General features: G+C 45.9%; 1 protein-coding gene across 6 annotated transcripts in view; it reads right to left on the reverse strand.

Annotated features, from left to right (window-relative positions):
* CHKA (choline kinase alpha) overlaps window positions 1–24,396 on the reverse strand; it is a 68,115-nt gene extending 43,719 nt beyond the window's left edge. For 5 of the 6 annotated variants that reach the window (XR_004665135.3, XR_004665134.3, XR_008620218.2 and 2 more), the window contains exon 1: window positions 23,788–24,340. Coding sequence is in view for 3 of the 6 variants with exons in the window: in XM_034933183.4 (XP_034789074.1) it covers window positions 23,788–24,125 (338 nt within the window). In the remaining 3 variants the exon portion in view is untranslated. Of the gene's footprint in view, window positions 1–23,787 lie in introns of all 6 variants that reach the window. The other variant, XM_034933182.3, reaches the window with a different exon arrangement.
* Window positions 24,397–26,064: the final 1,668 nt, after the last annotated feature.

Below are 26,064 nucleotides of genomic sequence, written 5' to 3' on the forward strand. Positions count from 1 at the left end.
AAAAAAAAAAATCTTGAGGCAATATTTAAACCTTCTTCTCTAGGGCTTTCCATTTGATATGTATTAATAGTTCCAAGATCTTCTACGCTAGTGTTACTAAAAATCTGTCAACTGATTTTGACTAGGAGCTTGTTCAAAAAACTCCCAACATTAACTGGTTACCACGGCCTTCAGATGAAACAGGAGACCTCAATACTCTAATCACACACCAAGTAAGTAGCTAAGCAAGGAATCAAACCCAGGCATATGGCTCCAGAGTCCCTGCTTGTAACTAACCATGAAGAGTTGTCAAAGAGATAGGAGGCAAAGCTGGAGAGCACCATGTGCCACATTAAAGACGTTACAGAAGGTCGGGCGCAGTGGCTCATGCCTGTAATCCCAGCACTTTGGGAGGCCAAGGCAGGTGGATCACCTGAGGTCGAGAGTTTGACACCAGCCTGGCCAACATGGTGAAAGCCTGTCTCTACTAAAAATATAAATTAGCCGGGTGTGGTGGCACACACCTTGTAATACCAGCTACTTGAGAGGCTGAGGCAGAAGAATCGCTTGAACCCAGGAGGCAGAGGTTGCAGTGAGCCGTTATCGCGCCACTGTACTCCAGCCTGGGCGACAGAGTGAAACTCCTATCTCAAAAAAAAAAAAAAAAAAAAAAAGAAAGAAAAGATAAAAGAAAAATGTCATAGGAGCTGCGTGAGCTGCAAAATCACCTTCCATCAGGACTACTCTCTATAAACCTCTATGACACAATCATCTCCATGTCCTATTATTGCTATAACAAATTACTACAAATTTAGTGGCTTAAAACTGAAAACAGATTCTGATCGAGCTCATTAATTTTTAAAAATAAGGGTAACTAGGTGGAAATGGGGAGTTGGTTTAAGTTTAATGGGTACAGAGTTTCAGTTTGGGAAGATGACAACATTCTGGAGACGGATGGTGGTGATGGCAGCACAACAATGAATGTACTTAATGCCACTAAACTATAAATTTTAAAATTGTTAAAATGGTATTTTTAATGCTGCTTATTTTACCACAATTTTACTTGATTTTATCTATTTATTTATTTTTTTCAGAGAGGGTTTTGCTCTGTTGTCCAGGCTAGAGGACAGTGGCACAATCTCGGCTCACTGCAACCTCCACCACCCAGGTTCAAGCGATTCTCCTGCCTCAGCCTCCCAAGTAGCTGGGATTACAGGTGTATGCCAGCATGCTTAGCTAATTTTTGTATTTTTGGTAGAAACGGAGTTTTGCCATGTTGGCCAGGCTGCTCTGGAACTCCTGACCTCAGGTGATCCACCCATCTCGGCCTCCCAAAGTGCTAGAATTACAGGCACACCATGCCTGACCTTATTTTACCACAGTTTTAATAAAAAAGTATGAAGTACTGATATATACTACAACATGAAACTTAAAAACATTATGCTAAGTGAAAGAAGACAGTCACAAAAAACCACATGTTATATGATTCCATTCATATGAACTGTCCAGAACAAGGAAATCTATAAAGTCCATTCGTGGTTGCCAGGAGCTGGGGTGGGAAGGGGTACTTAGGGGTAGGGGATGATAGCTAAAAGTTTCTTTTTGAAAGATGAAAATGTTCTAAAACTGACTGTGGTAACAGCTGCAAGTATCTGTGATTACACTAAAAGCCACTGGACTGTACAATTTAAATGGGTGAATTGTATGGTATGTGAACTATATCTCATTTTTTTCTTACCAAATAAAAAATTTGAATGTGCTTCTAGCACAAACAATTTTTTCCCAGATTTAAGTAAGACATATTTAAGAGGTTTTTTCAAAGGTTACTTAAAATGAAAAACCATCATGAGTCTCTAGGAACAAGACAGCAAGAGTCAGGATCTATTTTCCCAGAAGGTTGTCTACCTTAGTTAAAAAGAACAAAAATAAAAGGGAACCCAAAGTTCTTGTTTTCCCAAAGCAAGCTGTGAAGCAGGCCGACAGCGTGTAGATCAAAGGAACCAAAAGCAGCCTTAACCTTTCTGCTAAACTTGGGGTGGCGCCTCAACTGTGTGGCTTATCAGAATCCCCCTGCCGCGTCTGGTCACAGCCAACATGGGTTTCTGGCTACCAAGCAACAGAACGGGCATTAAAACAGAGTTAAAAGCCCTAGTTTTTCTTCCGGTCACATACTCTGGAAATCTCAGTCAAATGCAAAGGCAAACAGATGAAGTACTGTTCTAAATTGTGTAACCTGATTCAAAGTTTACCCCCGTACTGCTAAAGAAGGAAGGCAGACTAGCTTGGCCAGAAACAAGCTCACAACCTGGAAACCCTTCAACTGCTTTTTATTACCTGTAGCCTCTATTGTTCAATAGGTTTTAGTGAATAAATTGTCAATTATTTTTTAGTGACAGTCAAAATAAATGAAGCAAGGTGACTGGCACCAATAACCCAAACTGTGAGAAATTTACCTAGAAAAAAAGCCAACTACCAATGAATCAAATAATAATATGACCAGGAACAATAAAATGTGGTAGGAAGAAATGCCAGAAATGGTAGCAAAAATGTAACAGTTCAATTTATCATATAATTTGTCAAAAATATCCTCCCAAGTAAAACCCCAGGAGCTCTCAAGGATTTGCAAGAAGTTTTGAAACCACAAACTTTATCACCTGGCATAACAGCTTTATAAGTCATAATTAGATATGAGAGGCATGGGCTGGATGTGGCGGCTCACGCCTGTAATCCTAGCACTTTGGGAGGCTGGGGCGGGCAGATCACTTGAGGTCAGGAGTTCAAGACCAGCCTGGCCAACATGGTGAAACCCTGTCTCTACTAAAAATACAAAAATTAGCCGGGCATGGTGGCACGTGCCTGTAATCCCAGCTACTCAGGAGGCTGAGGCAGGAGAACTACTTGAACCCGAGAGGCGGAGATTGCAGTGAGCCGAGATTGTGCCATTGCACTCCAGCCTGGGGGACAAGAGCGAAACATCATCTCCAATAAATAAATAAATAAATAAATAAAGACAAGAGCGAAACATCATCTCCAATAAATAAATAAATAAATTTAAATATATATATGCACACACACACACATATATATGAGAGGCACAAGATACTCAAGCAAAATCTCAAATACAGTGACAATAACATACTTATTCCACACTCAACACAATGACAGGAAGGAAACAGAAAAAAGCAGGAAGTACCTGCTGGCAGGAATTCTCACCCCTGCCCTCCAGACCCAGTGGTGCACGCATCACTAACTGTCAACCCATGATTCCTTAAAACAGAATACTAAGGGAATAACAAGCAGTATAAAGAGGTTCTTTTTTTTTTTTTTTTGAGACGGAGTCTCGCTCTGTCGCCCAGGCTGGAGTGCAGTGGCGCGATCTCGGCTCACTGCAAGCTCCGCCTCCCGGGTTCACTCCATTCTCCTGCCTCAGCCTCCCGAGTAGCTGGGACTACAGGCGCCCGCTACCACGCCCGGCTAATTTTTTGTATTTTTAGTAGAGACGGGGTTTCACCGTGTTAGCCAGGATGGTCTCGATCTCCTGACCTCGTGATCCGCCCGCCTCGGCCTCCCAAAGTGCTGGGATTACAGGCGTGAGCCACCGCGCCCGGCCCTTTTTTTTTTTTTTTTTTTTTGAGACGGAGTCTCACTCTGTCACCCAGGCTGGAGTGCAATGGCGCGATCTCGGCTCACTGCAAGCTCCACCTCCCAGGTTCACACCATTCTCCTGCCTCAGCCTCCCAAGTAGCTGGGACTACAGGCGCCCACCACCACACCGGGCTAATTTTTTTGTATTTTTAGTAGAGACGGGGTTTCACCATGTTAGCCAGGATGGTCTCGATCTCCTGACCTCATGATCTACCTGTCTCGGCCTCCCAAAGTGCTGGGATTACAGGCGTGAGCCACCACGCTGGTCCAAAGAGGTTATTTTACATAAATTGTTGAGCAAAAATGAAATGAATCATTTCAGCTTCTCTTGATAGCCAGAAGAACAAGGCAAGAGAAAGAAATAAAAGGCATCCAAATTGGAAATGAAGTTAAATTATCCCTGTTTGCAGACAACATGATCTTACATATAGAAAACCCTAAAGACCCCACCAAAAAACTATGAGAACTAATAAGTTCAGTAAGATTGCAGGATACAAAATCAACATACAAAAATCAGTAGCAGTATTATTTCTAAACGGGAGGCTCAGGTGGGAAGATCACTTGAGCCCAGGAGGTCAAGGCTGGAGTGAGCTGTGATCACGCCACTGCATGCCAGCTAATAGCAAATTATCTGGAATGGAAATCAAGAAAACAATCCTGTTTACAATAGCTAACAAAAAAGAAAAAGAAAAGAAAAAGAAAGAAATTTAACCAAGGAGGTGAAAGAGCTCTGCAATGAAAACTTTAAAATATTGATCACAGAAACTGAAGACACAAATAAATGGAACAATATCCCATGTTCATGTATTAGAAGAATTAATATTGTTAAAATGTCCATACTGGCCAAGCGCGTGGCTCACGCCTGTAATCCCAACACTTTGGGAGGCTGAGGTGGGCGGATCACCTGAGGCCAGGAGTTCAAGACCAGCCTCGCCAACATGATGAAATCCTGCCTCTACTAAAAATACAAAAATTAGCTGGGCATGGTGGTGGGCGCCTGTAATCCCAGCTACTCGGGAGGCTGAGGCAGGAGAATCGCTTGAACTCAGGAGGCGGAGGTGGCAGTGAGCCAAGATCACGCCACTGCACTCCAGCCTGGGTGACAGAGCAAGACTCTGTCTCAAAAAAAAAAGAAAAAGAAAAAAAAAAGTCCATACTACCCAAAGCAATCTATACATTCAATGCAATCCCTATCAAAATACCAATGACATTCTTCATAGAAATAGGAAAACCAATCCTAAAATTTATATGAAATCACAAAAGACCCCAGTAGCCAAAGCAATCTGGAGCAAAAAGAACAAAGCTAGAGGAATCACACTACCTAACTTCAACATATACTACAAAGTCATAGTAACCAAAACAGCATGGTGTTGGCATAAAAACAGACAGAGACCAATATAACAGAATAAAAGCCCACAAATTAATCCACACTTACAGCTACCTGATTTTCAACAAGTGTCAAGAACACAATAGGGAAAAAGACAGTCTCTTCAATAAACAGTGTTGGGAAAACTGGATATCGCACGCACAAGAATGAAATTAGATCCTTATCTCACACCATATACAAAAATAAACTCAAAATGGATAGAAAACTTAAAGTAAGACCTGAAACTATGAAACTGCCATAAGAAAACATAGGGGAAAAGCTTCATGACCTTGGTCTGAGCCAGGAATTTTTTTTAAAAGACCTCAAAAGCACAGGCAACACAAACAAAAATAAACAAATAGGATTATATCAGACTAAAAAGCTTCTGCACAGCAAAGGAAACAAGAGTGAAGAAACAACCTACAGAATGGAAGAATCTATTTGCAAACTATACATCAGTTAAGGGGATAATATAGAAAATATACAAGGAACTCACAACAAAGAAAGGAAAGAAAACCAATTAAAAAATGGACACCAGCTACTCAAGAGGCTGAGGCAAGAGGATCACTAGAGCCCAGGAAGTCAAGGCTGCACTGTACTTTAGCCTGGATGACAGAGCAAGACCCTGTTTAAAAAAAAAAATATATATATATATATATATTTATTTGCCCTAAATGGTGGCGTGTGCCTATATTCCCAGCTTGGGAGGCTGACATAGGAGGATTGTTTGAGCCTAAGAGTTTGAGGCTGAAGTAAGCTATGAATGCACCACTGTACTCCAGCCTGGATGACAGAGCAAGATTCCATCCCTCAATAACAAAAACAAGGCAAAAGACCCAACAGACATTTATCAAAAGACGACAAATAAATGGCCAGAAAGCCACATGTGGTAGGTAGCACGTGCCTGCAGTCCCAACTACTCGGGAGGTTGAGATGGGAGGATCACTTGAGCCTGGGAGGTTGAGGCTGCAAATGAGCTGTGATTGTGCTACTGCACTCCAGCCTGGGTGACGGAGCAAGACCCTGTCTCAGTAAATTAAAAAAAAATAAAATAAATGGCCAACAGGTATATGAAAAAATGCTGACCACCACTAGTCATTATTAGACTGTCTATATCAATGATAAAAGATAACAAACGTTGACAAGGATGTGGAGAAAAGGGAACCCTTACACACTGTTGATGGCAATGTAAGTTAGTACAGATATGAAAAACAGTATGCAGGGTCCTCAGAAAATTAAAAATAGAATTACCATTAAGATCCAGCTCCTGCTCATCAAAGCAAGTTAAAAAAAAAAAATCCAGGCTTGGTGCAGTGGCTCATGCATGTAATCCCCGCACTTTGGAAGGCTGAGGCGGGCAGATCACCCGAGGTCGGGAATTCGAGATCAGCCTGGCCAACATGGTGAAACTCTGTCTCTATTAAAAAAACAAAAAAATTAGCCAGGCATGGTGGTGTACATCTGTAATCCCAGCTATTTGTGAGGAGGAAGCACGAGAATCACTTGAACCCGGGAGGCAGAGTTGCAGTGAGCCGAGATCACACCACTGCACTCCAGCCTGGGAGACAGAGCAAGGCTCAGTCTCAAAAAATAAAAAATAAATAAATTAATTAAATAAAATAAAAAATTAAAAATCCAGCAATCCCATTACTGGTAATACATCCAAAGGAAATGAAATCAGTACATCAGACATCTACACTCTCATGTATATTGCAGCACTAGTCACAAAAGCCATCAATTGATTATAGAATAAATATAAGTGTCCATCAACAGATGAATAAAGAAAATGTGGTATATATACACAGTAGAATCCTATTAAGCCTTATAAAAGCAGGAAATTCTGTCATTTGTGACAATATGGATGAACCTGGAGGACAGTACTTATATTAAGCAAAGTAAGTCAGGCACAGAAACACAGTAACAATGTGATCTCACTTGTGTAGAATCTAAAAAAGTTGATCTCATAGAAGTTGAGAATAGTGCTTACCAGAGGCGAGGGGAGGGAAGGGGAGACAGGGAGAGGGTGGCCAACTGGTACAATATTATAGTCAGATGGAAGGAATAAATTCACCTTATACCTCATAAATAGGACAATTATTATTATTATTATTTTTTGAGACTGAGTTTTGCTCTATCATCCAGGCTGGAGTGCAATGGTGCAATCTCGGCTCACCGCAACCTCCGCCTCTCAGGTTTAAGCGGTTCTCATGCATTAGTCTCCTGAGTAGCTAGGATTACAGGCTCCCGCTACCACGCCCAGCTAATAATTTTTGTATTTTTAGTACAGATAGGGTTGCACCATGTTGGTCAGCTGGTCTCGAACTCCTGACCTCAAGTGATCCAACCGCCTCGGCCTCCCAAAATGCTGGGATAACAGGCGTGAGCCACCGCGCCCGACCAATATGTACAATTATTACATGTCAATTATAAACATTATGAATAATGCTCCAATGCTTCAGCACTTACATCAAATACGCAGGTTATAAAATTATAAAATTCTGGCCGGGCACAGTGGCTCACGCCTGGAATCCCAGCACTTTGGGAGGCAAAGACGGGCAGATCATCTGAGGTCAGGAGTTCAAGACCAGCCTGATCAACATGGTGAAACCCTGTCTCTACTAAAAATACAAAATTAGCCAGGCGTGGTGGCACATGCCTGTAATCTCAGCTACTCAGGAGGCTGAGGCAGGAGAATCGCTTGAACCCAGGAGATGGAGGCTGCAGTGAGTTGAGATCGTACCATTGCACTCCAGCCTCGGCGACAGAGTGAAACTCCATCTCAAAAAAAAAAAAAGAGATTATTTAATGCCTGTTACATTCTATAGCACTATAAAACAAGAAAAACCCATGCTACATGCTACAGTGATACAACAACTTAGTAGGCTGCCCAAGGTCTTGAAATATGTCATCTCTAGGCCGGACACAGTGGCTCACGCCTGTAATCCCAGCACTTTGGGAGGCTGAGGCAGGTGGATCATGAGGTCAGGAGTTCAAGACCAGCCTGGCAAACACGGTGAAACCCCATCTCTACTAAAAATACAAAAATTAGCTGGGCATGGTGGCGGACACCTGTAGTCCCAGCTACTCAGGAGGCTGAGGCAAGAGAATCGCTTGAACACAGGAGGAGGAGGTTGCAGTGAGCCGAAATCGGGCCACTGTACTCCAGCCTGGGCAGCAGAGTGAGACTCCATCTCAAAAAAAAAAAAAAAAAAAAGAAAAGAAAAAGAAAGAAATATGCCATCTCTAATGTCAAACATCTACCTATTTTTAATTATTTGGGTTTTTTCCCCTGTCATTTTTAGCAATGGGGATATTTTGGGATTCATGTATGTGAATCTGCTGAATGAATGCTTAGGCAGATGACAAACCTGAGGAACTGTCTGCTCCAACCTGTAACACAAAGATTTCCACCTGATAAATTAAGATAAGAAGTTACCTAACCAACTATATTTTGCTGAAAAGCAAAAAAGCCACTGAAAGCTCTGCAAACTGTCTACAAGTCACAGGGTACCCAGTCCAGCACATACAGGGCTTAGTCCCCAAGGCTGAGGGCCTGGACCTAGGAGAAAATAGAGCAGGCAGTTCCATGACTATCATCTAAAAGTCAAAATGACTAGAAAGAAAAAAAAATCACGACACAACCAGTGTCTCAACAGAGAAATGATCTTTAAGCCATAGGGCTGGCTACATGGAAAAGAGAATACAGCATAATATCAAAACAGCTACTGAATTTAGAGCACAAGGAAAATAAGAAAAAAAGCAGATTTTTGAAAAATTTCTTCTAACCATCTAAAATTCAAATTGCAGCTATGGCTCAGGTGAAAAAAACAGTGCTGCAGTAAAACATCAGCACCTCTACAGAGTAATCAGGACGGTATTAACCCCCACCTCTCTGAAAACAAGAAAAGCCAGGAGGTACCATTAAAAGAACAGGCTAGGCCAGGCACAGTGGCTAACACCTATAATCAATCTCAACACTTCAGGAGGTCAAGGTGAAAGGATTGCTTCAGCCCAAGAGCTGGAGACCAGCCTAGGCAACATAACAAGACTCGATCTCTACAATTTTTTTTTTTAATTGGCCAGGCATGGTGGCATTGAGCCTGTGGTCCCAGGTACTTGGGAAGTTGAGGTGGGATGACTGCTTGAGCCTGGAAGGTTGGGGCTGCAGTGAGCCGTGATCACGTCACTGCACTCCAACCTGGGCAACACAAAAACCCTGCCTCCAAAAAAAAAAAAGACCAGTCCAGCCCAGTTGGAGTGCTGGCTCTGCACAAAATAGCTGTGCAGACCTTGGGCAGGCCTCCAAGTCTGTTTTCACACCATAAAACAATGTAGCAGTATCTAACAGAAGTTTCTGCGAAAATTACATGAGATCATATGAGCTGTTCACTTATCAGCACCAATTGCAAAGCAAAGGTTAATGTTTAAGAGGATGCCAGAAGGAAGAAAGGATAAAGCTCAGTCTTAAGAATTCTACTCCAGCACGGCTCAGCCTTGACGCTTTGTATCTGGGGCCAGGTCATTCTTTGCTGAGGGGCAAAGCTGCCCTGTGTACTGCAGGAATGTTTAGCAGCAACACTGCCCTCTATTCACTAGATGCCAGCTGTACTACCACCAACATGGTAACAATAAAGAACATGTTCGGCCGGGCATGGTGGATCATACCTGTAATCCCAGCACTTTGGGAGGCCAAGGTGGGTGGATCACGAGATCAGGAGTTCAAGACCAGCCTGGCCAACATGGTGAAACCCCGTCTCTACTAAAAATACAAAAATTAGCCGGGCGCAGTGGCAGGCACCTGTAATCCCAGCTACTTGGGAGGCTTAGGCAGGAGAATCGCTTGAACCTGAGCAGCAGTGATTTCAGTGAGTCAAGATTGAGCCACTGCACTCCAACCTGGGCGATAGAGTGAGACTCTGTCTCAAAAAAAAAATGTTCAAACATTACCAAATGGCGAGATGCGGGTACAAAACCACCCCACTATTCCTCTACTTTTTTTATCATTCTTTCTGCAGTTTTTACCTATTTTTCCTTCCCCAAAATTTGAACACCAATTTGTTCTCTAACTTGATTCCCAACTTATAATCTTTTCCTTCCTCTATTCAAAATAATTTCTTCCTCCTGATTTGCCTATTTCAGTTAACAGTAGTGCCTTTTTCCCACTCACCCAGGCTCAAAATCTTCCTCGTTTCCAATGGCCTGGTCCTCTCCCTATCTCCCAAATTCTCTCCTCCTTTCCATTCTCAATGCTCCTGCCCAAATGTATATCCTCCCCCAACCCCCACTACAGCAGCCTCCTCTCTGGTCTCCCAGCTTCTTGATCCCTCTCTCCTCTATGCTATCCCCTAGGCCACCTTAGAAAGTGTTTCTAAAATACAAATTTCAAGCCACCACTGTCCTTAGCACAGTCCTTGGAACACAGCATGCCTCTGCCTACCCTTCCCACCTAGGAGGTCCTTCCACCAGGCATGGTCAGAAGTACCCCCTCCCACTTTCTCATAAAGTGCTTGCATCCCTTCTAGCCCACGCTGACTCCCAGTCAATACTCGACAAAAAGAGTACTAGGCACATTAAGATGTGTAAATACATCATGAAAGACATGGAAATTACGATCTCATTGTGGAAAACTAAAGATAAGGGCTGTGCCCCACCACGCAGCAGAACGAGGAGATTCCCTGCCACTAACAGAGAATGGAGAGATCCCGGAAGGCCGCTAGACAGGCTGACGGGGCTCCACTGGAGGGGAAAACAGGAAGGAGAACGTGGGCATCACTGAAAGCAATATATGACAGATAACAGAAGAAGTGCTTTTATTATTATTATTATCTAAATTCTACTCCTAGCTGGGTGCAGTGGCACACACCTGTAGTCCCAACTAATGAGGAGGGTGAGGTGGGATGATCGCTTGAGCCCAGGAATTCCAGGCTGCAGTGAGCTATGATCCCACAAATGCACTCCAGCCTGGGCAACAGAGCAAGACCCTGTCTCAAAAAGAAAGAAAAGAAATACCACTCAAACTTCTGGTTTCCAGTCCAGCATGTGTAAGAAGCTTAGAAGTCGCCACCTGATCCTAACAACATGTAAAAAGCTGAATGAACTGAAAAATCAACTCTTAAAGAAATAAGGTGGCTGGGCGCAGAGGCTCACGCCTGTAATCCCCGCACTTTGGGAGGCCAAGGCGGGAGGATCACGAGGTCAGGAGATCGAGACCATCCTGGCTAACACGGTGAAACTCCGTCTCTACTAAAAATACAAAAAATTAGCCTGGCGTGGTGGCGGGCGCCTGTAGTCCCAGCTACTTGGGAGGCTGAGGCAAGAGAATGGCGTGAACCTGGGAGGCGGAGCTTGCAGTGAGCCAAGATCATGCCACTGCACTCCAGCCTGGGTGATCGCAAGGCTCTGTCTCAAAAAAAAAGAAATGAGGTTAAGGGGGAAACTGCTGCCTCCCAAATTGGACAGACAGACCGGCAGATACAGAGAATCACAGTTTACTGGAGCAAAATCCTCCACCAAATCAGCACTAGGGTAGGAAAACCTTAACTATAACTAACAAATTGCCGGAGGCTCAGTGTGGACAACTGTGAGAGTTTAAAACTCCAGGAGACCCAATTACTGGGGAGCCCCATTCTTTGACGAGTTTTACCTCCAGGAGCTCTACGAGTTCCTTACAGTGAAAACTGAGGGGGAAAAAATCCCTTCATGCTTCCAGCAGAGGGAGGGGCAAAGAAACCTTTCTTTTTTTCTTTTCCTTTTTTTTTTTTTTTTTTTTTTTTGAGACAGAGTCTTGCTCTGTCCCCCAGGCAGGAGTGCAGTGGCGCGATCTCGGCTCACGGCAAGCTCCACCTCCCAGGTTCACACCATTCTCCTGCCTCAGCCTCCCGAGTAGCTGGGACTACAGGCGCCCGCCACCACACTGGGCTAATTTTTTGTATTTTTAGTAGAGACGGAGTTTCACCGTGTTAGCCAGGATGGTCTCGATCTCCTGACCTCGTGATCCTCCCACCTCAGGCTCCCAAAGTGCTGGGATTACAGGCGTGAGCCACCGAGCCCGGCCTCTTTTATATTTTTAAATACGCCAGAACATTCTGTTCTTAACAAGGTCTGCCCTCAGGAGAAATTATTTTGCCAGCGCCTAACCTGTTGGGATTTTCTCAGAGCCTAAACTTCCTGAGAGAGGGCAAATACACAATTCCAGCCCCCTCTGGCCATTTTGTCCCACCTAAGCGGGGAGGAGAACTAAGAAAAATGGGTAAAGTTCACAGTCTAGGTGCACAGGCTCACCAAAAGACTGAGACCTCACCATAGGACTATAGGTTAAACATTCAAAAATCAACAATAGGCTGGATGTGGTGGCTCGTGCCTGTAATTCCAGCACCTGGGGAGGCCAAGGCAGGTGGACCACTTGAGGTCAGGAGTTCAAGACCAGCCTGGCCAACATGGTGAAACCCTGTCTGTACTGAAAATACAAAAATTAGCTGAATGTAATGGTGCACACCTGTAATCCCAGCTACTCGGGTGACTGAGGCACGAGAATTGCTTGAATCCAGGGAGCAGAGGTTGCAGTGAGCCGAGGTCACGCCACTGCACTCCAGCGTGGGTGACAGAGCAAGACTCTGTCTCAAAATAAAAAATAAAAAATAAAATCAATTAATATAATCTATCACATCAACAGGCTAAAGAAGAAAAATCACATGATCATATCAATAGATGGAGAAAAACTATCTGACAAAATCCAACACCCACTCATGGTAAATAATAAACTCTCAGAAAATGAGGAATAGAGAGGAACTTCCTCAACTTGATAAAGAACATCTATAAAAAACCTACAGCTAACATTATACTTGATGAGAAAGTCACAGCTTTTCTATGAAGAACAGAAACAAGGTAACAATGTTCCCCCTCACCACTTTTTTCCAACATCATAGGAAGTCCTAACTAATAAGAAAAGGAAATTAAAAGTATACAGATTAGGAAGAGAGAAATAAAACTTTGTAGATGATATGATTATCTATGTAGAAAATCAGAAAGAAGTGAAAAAAAATTTCTGGAATAAGAGATTATATAGCAGGACTGCAAGATACAAGGTTAATACATAAAAGTCAACCAGTTTCCTACATACCAGTGACAAATAAGTGGAATTTGAAATTAAAAGCACATTACCATTTATATGAGCACCCCCAAAAATGAAATACTTATATATAAATCTAACAAAATGTGTATTTTGTTATGTCACTCAATGTGTATTGAGTCATGGGTAGGAAGACTCAATATTATCAAGATGTCGGTTCTTCCCAACTTGATCTGTAGATTTAATGCAATCCCAATGAAAACCCCAGCAAGTTATTTTGTGAATACCAACGAACTGATTCTAAAATTTACAGGGAAGCCAGGCACAGTGGCTCATGCTTGTAATCCCAGCAATTTGGGAGGCCAAGGTGGGCGGATCACTTAAGGTCAGGAGTTCCGAGACCAGCCTGGCAAACATGATGAAACCCTGTCTCTACTAAAAATACAAAATTAGCTGGGCGTGGTGGCATGCACCTATAATCCCAGCTACTCGGGAGGCTGAGGCAGGAGAATCGCTTGAATCCAGGAGGCGGAGGTTGCAGTGAGCTGGGATCACGCCACTGCACTCCAGCCTGGGCAACAGAATGAGACTCCATCTCAAAAAAAAAAAAAAAAAAGATAATAATAATAAAGTTTATCAGGAGAGGCAAAAAACCTAGAATAGCCAATGAAGAATAAAGTCAGAGGACTGACAATACTCAACTTCAAGAATCATTATGAAGCTACATTAATTAGGCCAGGCGCGGTGGCTCATGCCTCTAATCCCAGCACTTTGGGAGGCCGAGCTGGGCAGATTACCTGAGGTCAGGAGTTCGAGACCAGCCTGGCCAACATGGTGAAACCCTGTCTCTACTAAAAATACAAAAATTAGCTGGGCGTGGTGGTGGGCACCTGTAACCCCAGCTACCAGGGAAGTTGAGGCAGGAGAATTGCTTGAACCTGGGAGGCAGAGGTTGCAGTGAGCCGAGATCGTGCCATTGCACTCCAGCCTGGGCAACAAAAGCCAAACTCCATCTCAAGAAAAAAAAAAAAAAAATGAGCCAGGTATGGTGGTACACACCTGTAATCCCAGCTACTCAGGAGGCTGAGGCATGAGAATCACTTGAACCCGGGAGACAGAGGTTGCAGTGAGCCGAGATCATGCCATTGTACTCCAGCCAAGATACTATCTCAAAAAATAAAAATAAAAAAGCTACATTAATTAAAACAGTGTGGTATTGGCAAAAGAAAGGACAAATGGATCAATGGAACAGACTAGAGAGTACAGAAATACACTCACATAGTCAACAGATCTTTCACAAAGAAGCAAAGGCAATACAATGTAACAAATGTCTTTTACAACAAACCATTTGTTGTTTCAACAAATGGTCCTGGAACATGCCCGGCGCGGTAGCTCACACCTGTAATCCCAGCACTTTGGGAGGCTGAGGCGGGTGGATCACCTGAGGTCAGGAGTTCGAGACCAGCCTGACCAACATGAATAAACCCCGTCTCTACTAAAAATACAAAATTAGCCAGGCGTGGTGACGCATGCCTGTAATCCCAGCTACTCAGGAGGCTGAGGCAGGAGAATCGCTTGAACCTGGGAGGTGGAGTTTGCGGTGAGCCGAGATCACGCCATTGCACTCCAGCCTGGGCAACAACAGCAAAACTCCGTCTCAAAAAAAAAAAAAAGTCCTGGAACAACGGGACGTCCACATGCAAAAAAAATCTAGACAGATGTTACACTTCCCAAAAATTAAATCAAAATGGATCATAAAGCTAAATATAAAATGCAAAACTAGATAATTTCTTGATGGTAACATAGAAGAAAATCTAGATGACCTTAGGTATGGTGATTGCTTTTATTTATTTATTTACTTTTTTTGAGATGGAGTCTCACTCTTGTCACACAGGCTGGAGTGCAGTGCCGCAATCCAGGCTCACTGCAACCTCCGCCTCCCGGGTTCAAGCAATTCTTCCTGCCTTAGCCTCCTGAGTAGCTGGCATTACAGGTGCCCACGACTACACCGGACTAATTTTTTTGTATTTCTAGAAGAGAAAGAGTTTCACCATGTTGGCCAGGCTGTCTCGAACTCCTGACCTCAGGTGATCCACCCATCTTGTCCTCCCCAAGTGCTGGAATTACAGGCATAAGCCACTGAGCCCAGCCAGATTACTTTTAGATACAGCATCAAAAGCATGATCCATGAAAGAAATAATTGATAGGCCAGACTTCATTAAAATTAAAAACTGCTTTGCAAAAGATACTGTCAAGAGAATGAAAAGTCACAAACAAGGAAAAAATATTTGCAAAAGACACATTTGATAAAGGACTGTTAACAAAAATATATAAAGAACTCTTAAAACTCAAGAATAGGAAAACACTTTCCCACTCAAGAAGGTGTGGCAGGTGCCTGGCACGGTGGTTCATGCCTGTAATCCCAGCACTTCGGGAGGCCGAGGCAGGAGGATCACGAGGTCAGGAGATCAAGACCATCCTGGCTAACACAGTGAAACCCCGTCTCTACTAAAAATACAAAAAATTAGCCGGGTGTGGTGGCAGCCGCCTGTAGTCCCAGCTACTCGGGAGGCTGAGGCAGGAAAATGGCGTGAAACCGGGAGACGGAGCTTGCAGTGAGCCAAGATCGCGCCACTGCACTCTAGCCTGGGCGACAGAGCAAGACTCCGTCTCAAAAAAAAAAAAAAAAAAAGAAGAAGCTGTGGCAGGAAAAAAAAAAAACAATTAAATTAAAATTTTAAAATGGGCAAGAAGCTCTGTGGCATGCCCCTATAGTCCCAGATACTTGGGAGACTGAGGCAGGAGGACCACATCTGTGAATACCCACTACACTCAAGCCTGAGCAATGTAGCAAGACCCAGTTTCTTAAAAAAATAAAAAGGAAAAAGAAAAAGACACAAACTGACATCTCATCAAAGAAGATATACAGATAGCAAATAAGCACCTGAAAAGATTTTCATCATATGTCATTAGAAAGTTGCAAATTAAAATAAGATACCTGACTGGGCGTGGTGGTTCACGCCTGTAATCCCAGCACTTTGGGAGACCGAGGTGGGCAGATCACGTGGGTCAGGAGTTCCAGACCAGCCTGTCCAACACAGTGAAACCCACCTCTACTAAAAATACAAAAAATTAGCCGGGCATGGTGGCAGGCGCCTGTAATCCCAGCTACTCAGGAGGCTGAGGCAGAGAACTGCTTGAACCCGGGAGGCGGAGGTTGCAGTGAGCCAAGATCACACCACTGCACTCCAGCCTGGGCAAAAGAGCAAGACTCTGTCTCAAAACAAAAACAAAAAACAGCCAGGCGCGATGGCTCATGCCTGTAATCCCAGCACTTTGGGAGGCCGAGGCAGGTGGATCACCTGAGGTTAGGAGTTCAAGACCAGCCTGGCCAACATGGTGAAACCCCATCTCTAAATACCAAAAATTAGCCAGGCGTAGTGGCAGGTGCCTGTAATCTCAAGTACTCAGGAGGCAGAGACAGGAGAATCGCTTGAACCCAGGAAGCGGAGGTTGCAGCAAGCCGAGATCGCGCCATTGCACTCCAGCCTGGGCAACAAGAGTGAAACTCTGTCTCAAAAAAAAAAAGGAAAGAAAAAGAAAATGAGAGACCATTATACGCCTACCAGAATGACCAAACACCAGAATGCTGACACCACCAAATGCTAGTAAGGACATGGAATAACAGGAAATCTCATTCACTGCTGGTAGGAATGCAAAATGTTACAGCTACTCTGGAAGACAGTTTGGCAGTTCCTTACAAGACTAAACGTAACTCTCACCATATGACCAGCAATCATGCTCCTAAGTATTTACCCAAATGAATTGAAAACCTACACATGAATGTTTAGAGCAACTTTATTCATAATTGCCAAAACCGTGAAGTAACCCAGATGTCCTTCAGTAGGTGAATGGATAAATAAACTGTGGTATATCCAGATGACAGAATACTACTGAGTATTAAAAAGAAGTGAGTTATCAAGCCATGAAAAGACACAGGGAGGCTGGGCACAGGGGCTCACGCCTGTAATTCCAACACCTTGGGAGGCCAAGGCAGGCAGATGACAAGGTCAGGAGTTCGAGACCAGCCTGGTCAATATGGTGAAACCCTGTCTCTACTAAAAATACAAAAAATTAGCCAGGCGGGGTGGCACATGCCTGTAATTCCAGCTACTTGGGAGGCTGAGGAAGGAGAATTGCCTGAATCCGGGAGGCGGAGGTTGCAGTGAGCCAAGATCGCACCATTGCACTCCAGCCTCGGCGACAGAGCGAGACTCTGTCTCGGGAAAAAAAAAAAAAAGAAGACAAGACCCAGGGAAACTCAGTGCATATTATCAAGTGAAAAAAGCCAAACTGAAAAGACTACATACTGTGTGATTCCAATTCTATGACATTCTGGAAAAGGAAAACCTATGGAGACTGTAAAAAGATCAGTGATTGGCTGGGCTTAGGAGGGAAAGAGGGATAAACAGACATTAAGTAGAGGATTTCTAGGGCAGTGAAACTATTCTGTATGATACTACAGATGGTCTCCAACTTATGATGGTTCAACTTATGATTTTTCGACTATACAATGGTACAAAGGTGATATGTATTCGGAAGAAACCATACTTCAAGTAAACATACAACCATTTTATTTTTCATTTTCAGTAATCAATAAATTACATGAAATATTTAACACTTTATTATAAAAACAGACTTTCTGTTAGATTACTTTGCCCAACTGTAAGCTAATGTGTAAGTGTTCTGGCAAATTAAAGGTAGGCTAGGCTAAGATACGCTGTTCAGTAGATTCAATGTATTAAATGCATTTCAATTTATGATGGTTTATCAGGGCATAACCCTGTTGAAGTAAGCTCATCATGTAAAGCAGCATCAATACAATGGTGGATACATGTCATTATACGGTGGCCAAAAACCACAGAATGTACAACAGCAAGAATAGGATGTAGTGTGTTATAGACTCTGAGTGATATGTCAATGTAGGTTCCTCAGTTGTAACAAATGTCCCATTCTGGTGGGGGAAGTTGAGAAAGGGGAAGGCAGTGCCTGTGTGCAGGCAGGGGGTTATATGGGAACTCTCTGTACTATCTGCTCAATTTTGCTGTGAACCTAAAACTGCTCTAAAACTGGGCACAGTGGCACACACTTGTAATCCCAGCTACTAAGGTGGCTGAGGCAGGAGGGACCACTTGAGCCCAGGAGTTCAAGACCAGCCTGGGTAACACAGTGAAATCCCCCATTTCTAAACAAACAAATACAAGTTGCTCTAAAAAATAAAGTGTATTAGTTTAAAAAGGAAGAAAGAAAAAGAAAGCCAGCAAGCCAGCCACCCAAGGAACAAAACTTTCCAGTAAAAACAAAGTGTAAATAAAATTGTATCTTGAAAAATGAAATTGAAAATTGTTTCTGTTCTTATATGTAACATAATTTAGGTTATAATACAACTACATATTTATGTTTAATTTGAAAAGCAAACGTTTAAAATGAAAAGTAGGGAGTTTGGGCACAATTTTTCCAAAAAAATTATGATGGCACCATAAGACACAATTAACTTCCTATGTGAGTTTTACTGCATTAATTTTACAGTATCTGAGGACTTGGCCAGTCTTTTCATGGGACTCTCTCCATCTTTTGATATGATTCTATTTTGCAGGGCCCAAGGTATCATCCTCCTCAATGGTTTTCTTTTCACTGTTAGTGGGTCTGTGGAACGTAATGTCAAAAGATGTGTGTGAAACTTAGTCTCCAACATTTCATTCATTGAACTTCATGAAATCTTGTATCCTTCACAAGATTTTAAACTTCATTTCACAACTCCTGTGACCTTATCAATCAGCAATGAAAATAACAAACTCTAAGCTGGGTGTGGTGGCTTACGCCTGTAATCCCTGCTCTTTGGGCAGAGGCAGGCGGATCACCTGAGCCCAGGAGTTCTACACCAGCCTGGGCACCATGGTAAAACCCCGTGGCTACCAAAAAATACAAAAATTAGCCAGGTAGCCAGGCGTGGTGGCTCATGCCTGTAATCCCAGCACTATGGGAGGCCAAAGCAGGCGGATCATGAGGTCAGGAGTTCAAGACCAGCCTGGCCAACATGTGAAACCTTGTATCTACTAAAGATACCAAAAAAAAAAAAAATTAGCTGGACATGGCACGTGACTGTAATCCCAGCTACTCGGGAGGCCGAGGCAGGAGAATCGCTTGAACCTGGGAGACGGAGGTTGCAGTGAGCTGAGATCACGCCATTGTGCTCCCGCCTGGGCAACAGAGCAAGACTGTCTTAAAAAAAAAAAAAAAAGAAAGAAAGAAAATGCTAATAACATACTATTGATTTGATAGGCAGGGACAGAAGTTAGTATTAAGTTGTGATGTCTGGAAATGAACAAATTTTCTAAGTGGTCAGCTCATTAACAACAACTCTCACGTTAGGACAATTTTTATTTTTCCCTATACCACTCACAGTTGAAGAGACTCAGACAAGGATCTCCGTTCATCACACAGCAAAGAGGCCAACTTAAGCTAAAAATGACAATTTCTACACTTATCCAGTTCCGGTGTGCCAGGCACTATCCTAGTGCTGGAGATACAAAGATGAACATGAAATGCCCTCTAGGAATTCAATCTAACAAGAGAATGGAATGAATAAACACACACACAAACGTGTTAAGGGTGGTGATAACAAGGCCTGCATGTACAAAGTGCTAAGGATGAGACACAGAGGGGAAAGAAATTCAGTATGTCTGGTTCTCTCTGAGTTAAGCCTTGAAAGAGGAATTTTAAAGGAAACACACCAAGGGAAAGGCTGCCAAGCAGAGGGTAGGGGCAAAGAAAGGCCTGGTAACTGAAAACACAAAGCTCATTCAGAAAATGCAGGCTCCAGTGTAACTAGCTCAATGTTAGTTGCTGTGGTTCTGGAGAAGGAGTGATTTTAAAACAGTAATAACAAAAAGAACCAGTCTAAAAAGTTAGGCCGGGCAGGGTGCAGTGGCTAACGCCTGTAATCCCAGCACTTTGGGAGGCCAAGGAGGGTGGAACACCTGAGGTCAGGAGTTCGAGACCAGCCTGGTCAATATGGTGAAACCCTATCTCTACCAAAAATACAAAAATTAGCCAGATGTGGTGGTGCATCTGTAATCCCAGCTACTTGGGAGGCTGAGGCACAAGAATCGCTCGAACCCAGGAGGCACAGGTTGCAGCTAGCCGAGATCACACCAGCCTGGGTGACAGAGCAAGACTCCATCTCAAAAAATAAATTTAAAAATAAAAAATAAAAAGGTAGGCCAAGGCTCAAGTTTAGACCATGCAAACAAGTTTGGATTTTATTTTCCAATATTTGAGAAATCCATAGCAACAAGATACAGAATGGATTAGAAGGAACACACAAAATGCAAGAAGATCCTAAGGCACCTCCTGTTCTAGTGTCTAAGCAAGGACAGCAAAGGGACCAGACAGAAGGTGGGGATACAAAAGTAGCTCATCAGGTTTGAGTTACAACTGTGTGCAGAGGAGGGATTTCTGGGGGAATGCAGAGTTAGAAATGATCCTGGGGCTCTGGCCAGGCTGCTGCTACAAACGCAGAGCGAAAGCAGAAGCACATTCCTGGGTGGGGAGGAGCCAAAGGGTTAAATTTGGAATAGGAATGCACTGAGTTGAGATGGTGAAGTCTCATCAACTACTGCAGATACACTGGCACTCAGTGAAACACGGAGCTCCAGAAACGGATCGGGGCCAGGTATGGTGGCTCAGGTCTATAATCCTGGCACTTTGGGAGGCTGAAGCGGAAGGACTGCTTGAGCTCAGGAGTTCAAGACCAGCCTGGGCAACATGGCGAAACCCCATCTCTACAAAAATACAAAAATTAGCCAGTAATGGTGGTGCGTGCCTGTAGTCCCAGCTACTTGAGAGGCTGAGGTGGGAGGATCACCAGAGCCTGGGAAGTCGAGGCTACAGTGAGCTGTGATCACACCACTGCACTCCAGCCTGTGCGACAGAGTGAAACCCTGTCTCCAAAAAAAAACCAAAAACCAGAATCAGATTGGGAAATGTCAGTAAAATTTGATAGCTGGAGCCATAATAACTGCAACTGCCTATGGAGAATCACTGAATTTCAACCAGACGAATTCCTCTCCTTCTCCGCACCTCCAAATGCCCTTGTGTCTTTTTTAAAAGCTAGACATCACCCACTTTCCCATGTCCTAAATCACCTTTTTTTCTCCTTATTAAACTTATTCCATAACTATGTTCTCTTTCAGAACACAGGACTGAGAGAGTGTACTCTTGCAACATTATGTAAAAAGGTCATCCAATCCAAAAGGAAAGCTGTGTTTTCCAAGACTGCTAACTCCTGGAGAAAAGAAACAAGACATCCTCAATGCTTTCCTAATAACTGGTTTGAGCAAAATGCAAAAGTTTAACTGCTGAGTGACTCTCCCTGGAGAAAGCCATGAAAATATCTTAAGGCTGGATCTAGGGTGTCCAAACATTTTCACAGGCCGCAGGCTAGAGCACTGGTGCAGGAGAAGGGGACACCAGAGACCTGGCAGTTCAGGCTTTGAAGGGCAGTAAACAGCCACTGACCTCAGGCAAGTCACTTCTCCTTTAGGTTTTTCATTTCACAGACTGATGAGTACATGGCCTAAAATGATCGCCCTTCTAGTTGAGAATTTTCAGGCCTAACTAAAAGTAGATTAAAGTAAACCTTGGAGAGAGCTGAATTTTTTTTTAAGTGCCATTAAGCAATTCAGGGATTATCTAAACAGCCTCGGTTTTCTTTTCTCTGCTTCCTTACCAACTGCCTATTAACTCTCACTCTTAGCTCATAAGCAGTCAGAGGGGCTGAAGCACAAAGAGGAAGTGAAGCTCAAAGAGTTAATTTTGCTGCATTAGTGGCTCTGGTGAAAGACAGTGGGCACAGAAAAGGAATCAAATGACCAAAACTGGACTTGGGGATTACTGGTGGCAGCCAGCCAGCAAATTTCTAGATACTGCACACAACCTGGTCAGCCAATTAAAAGAAAATTGGCAGAAAATGACGGAACACATTCTTTGTTTTTGTTTTTTTGAGACAGTCTCTCTCTGTCAAAGGCTGGAGTGCAGTGGCGTGATCTCGGCTCACTGCAACCGCCGCCTCCCAGGTTCAAGCGATTCTCCTGCCTCAGCCTCCCAAGTAGCTGGGACTACAGGTGTGCGCCACCATGCCCAGCTAATTTTTGTATTTTTAGTAGATATGAGGTTTCACCATGTTGGCCAGGCTGGTCTCGACCTCCTGGCCTCAAGTGATCCTCCTGCCTTGGCCTCCCAAAGTGCTGGGATTACAGGCGTGACCCACCGCGCCTAGTCGGGAACACATTTTTTCTTTTTTCTTTTTTTTTTTTTTTTGAGATGGAGTCTCACTCTGTCGCCCAGGCTGGAGTGCAGTGGCGGGATCTCGGTTCACTGCAAGCTCCGCCTCCCGGGTTCACGCCATTCTCCTGCCTCAGCCTCCTGAGTAGCTGGGACTGCAGGCGCCTGCCACGACACCAAGCTAATTTTTTGTATTTTTAGTAGAGACGGGGTTTCACCGTGTTAGCCAGGATGGTCTAGATCTCCCGACCTCGTGACCCGCCCGCCTTGGCCTCCCAAAGTGCTGGGATTACAGGCGTGAGCCACTGCGCCCGGCCCGGGAACACATCTTTAAAGGTCTAAATAAAAGGATGCACACACTAGGTTGAATGGTTATGTCTTCGGAGCAGAGTGGTGAAAGAAGGTCAGACTTCTGTTAAGTCTGAATACCTACACGCGTACTTCTGTAATTCAAATTTAAGATTAAATATTTTCAAGTTTAAAAAAAGGAAAAAATGGCCGAGCGCGGTGGCTCATGCCTGTAATCCCAACATTTTGGGAGGTCGAAGCGGGTGGATCACCTGAGGTCGGGAGTTCAAGACCAGCCTAACGAACATGGAGAAACCTTGTCTCTACTAAAAATACAAAATTAGCCGGGCGTGGTGGCGTGTGTCTGTAATCCCAGCTACTCGGGAGGCTGAGGCAAGGAGAATCGCTTGAACACGGGAGGCCGTGGTTGCAGTGAGCCGAGGTCGCGCCACTGCACTCCAGCCTGGGGACCAAGAGCGAAACTCCGTCTCAAAAAAAAAAAAAAAAGGAAAAAACATTTTTACCTTACTCTTATTTTAGGAGCCACGCCTCCCACCTTTGTCTAGTAACACAGCTATAGTGATGTCTCTTAGGGGATGAGAAAATGCTACTCCTCCACTAACAATGACTCTTGGAGAGGGGACAAGACATCAAATCGCGAACTCGAGAAACTAACAGAAAAAAGTTAAAAAGTGGTTTGTGTTTTTAAAGCCAGCCACAACACCTTCATTCAAGGCCCTAAACCGCAGAGACTTTCTAGACCTATCTTAAGCGTCAGTACCACACGCACTTCGTGATGGAACGGTATTGTTCTCCTAAAACAGACCCGTTTTCTCATGAAACCGACGTTTTTACAAAAGCCTGCTTGTGTACGGCCTGCGGCGGCCGCGAACCCGCTTCCCTTGGACTACCCAGGGCTGGGAGAAGGAGGGCTTTCGCCGGCTGCGGTCCCCGGTCCCCGGTCCCCGGCCTCCGCCCCGGCCCCGGCTCCCGCGGCCCCCGGCCCCCCCGGCCCACGCCCCCTGCCCGGACCCCGCCCCGGCCCCGCCCCGCGTCACCTGACTGGCCCGCGGCCCCCAGACCCGGCGCCACCGACCTGATGACACTGATGTGGAACTCGTCCTCGCGGAGGCCCCGCCAGGCGCCGGGCAGGAACTCCTTGCACCACAGATAGGCCCTGCGCCGCGTCCGGGGCTCCGGCTGCTCATCTGCGGGCGGCTGCGGCGGCGGGGGCTGGGGCAGCGGCAGCGGCGGCGGAGGGGGCAGCGCGAGCGGCGGCTGTTGGCCGCCCAGCTGCTTGGACTCGAGGTCGCTGGCGGCGTCGCGCTGCTGCCCCACGCCGGGCGCCGGGGCCGCGCTGCCGCTACCGCAGCTCAGCAGCAGCCCGAGCGGCGAGGGCTCCGCCTCGCCCCCGGTGCAGAATTTGGTTTTCATGCCCGACAGGCGGCCGAGGAGGCGCGGGCGGCCGCAGCGCGAGAGGACTAGGCTCAGGGTCCGGCCGGGCGCCCGCTCGCCGCTCTCTCACTGGCAGGCCGGCGGGGCAGGGGGCCGCGGCGGTTGGGCGCGCGGGACGGCTGCGGCGACTGCGGCGACTGTGGAGACTGTGGAGCGGGGATGTACTGCTGGCCGCTGCACTCGCTCCTCTGCCGCCGCCGCACGAGGAGCGCCGGCCGCGTCACAGCCCGCCCTCGCGCTCGCCACTGATTGGCCGCCGTCTGCCGGCCCGGCGCATCATAACCGCCGCCGCCCTCGCCACGCCGCCTCCCCATTGGCTGCGGCGCCGCCCCCAACCCAGAGCGCTGCGGCCTCCGTGAGTGGGGCCTGGGCGAAGGGGGCGGGGCGTCGAGGGGGCGCCCCGGCGGTCGCAGGGAACGGGGAGAGGGGAGCGAGGCGCGGGGGGCGCCGGGAGAGCGGCTCCGGGGTGGGACGGAGCCGGACTGGGCCGAGCGAGGGAGGCTCCTGAGCCTCGGAGGACCCCGGGGTTGGCTTTGGGAGCTGAAAGTTTCCTTGGACCCCTCGGAAGCCCCGTGACATCAGAGGCCGGGCCTGGCAGGGGCAGGCAGGAAACGTGTCTGGAGGCTACTGCCCTCTCCGCGTGACCTTGGGCGAGCAGCCTCCTCCTGGGGCTCAGTGGGTGTGATTTTGTAACATTTCCCAGCGCTGCGACAGGCGCGTCCTCGCCCTGTCCAACGCGGAGCCCGAAGAATTACTAAGAAACCGAGGTCTGAAGGAGGGAAGAAGTGACGGGCTCGAGGCCACACGGTGGGCCAGGCTGGGCCCGGCTGCACGCCTCCCGCAGCCTCAGTTTCCCTGTCCGTGGTACTGAGGATGCTCGGGCCTAGAAGTTCAGGGCTGGAGGCCCAGGGACCGGCGAGGGAGGGGCATCATCCCCGCCATGGGGCCGCCGCAACTGCCCAGAGCACAGGCCAAAGGTGCGTGCCACGGGGCTACTGGCGTTGTGGACGCTGCCCCTGCCTCCCCATCCCCCGCAGGAAACAGCCTTGTGACCGTGACTAACGCACCTTTGCCGGGGTAGAGGGGCAAGGGCCCCTGCTACCGTTTGCCACACACTGCCCCTCACTGCTCCCGTCCTTCCTGGAAGTGAGGTGCTGATACATATAAAAATTGTGGATCCCATTTTATGGGACATGAGCTGAAACAGGAGGTTTCCTGGGCTGCCAGGGGCTTAGGAAATCCAGTGCCTGATACACAGGAAATGCTTCTATGTGGGGAGTTCACAGTCTTCCAGAAGCAAAAATGTTTTTTTGTTTTTTTGTTTTTTTTTTTTTTGAGACGGAGTCTTGCTCAGTCGCCCAGGCTGGAGTGCAGTGGCACGATCTCGGCTCACTGCAACCTCCGCCTCCCGGGTTCACGCCATTCTGCTGCCTCAGCCTCCCGAGTAGCTAGGACTACAGACGCCCGCCACGACGCCTGGCTAATTTTTTTTTTTTTTTTTTGTATTTTTAGTAGAGACGGGGTTTCATCGTGTTAGCCAGGATGATCTCGATCTCCTGACCTCGTGATCCGCCCGCCTCGGCCTCCCAAAGTGCTGGGATTACAGGAGTGAGCCACCGCGCCCGGCCGCAAAAATCTTTTAGAGTGTGTACTTGGCTAAACTTGCTCCACGCAAAATGGTCTTATTTAAGGATAAAAATGAAAGGGGACTTTTGTAAGGCTGCTGTGGTGACAGGCCTGGAAGTTGACCTGCAGGGACGTAGGAGAGACCAAGGCCCCTGGGACGGAGGCCGGCCACTGGATGTTTGAAAGGCTGAGAAGCCAAGGGCTTCAATCTGGGGAGGCCATTTCGATAAAGGAGCCAAGGACTTTCTCTAAAAATACCGGCTCACAGGGAGGTGGGGCCATGCCAATGGCC

Source organism: Pan paniscus, chromosome 9 (assembly GCF_029289425.2).
Source record: "Pan paniscus chromosome 9, NHGRI_mPanPan1-v2.0_pri, whole genome shotgun sequence".
Lineage (NCBI taxonomy): Eukaryota > Metazoa > Chordata > Mammalia > Primates > Hominidae > Pan > Pan paniscus.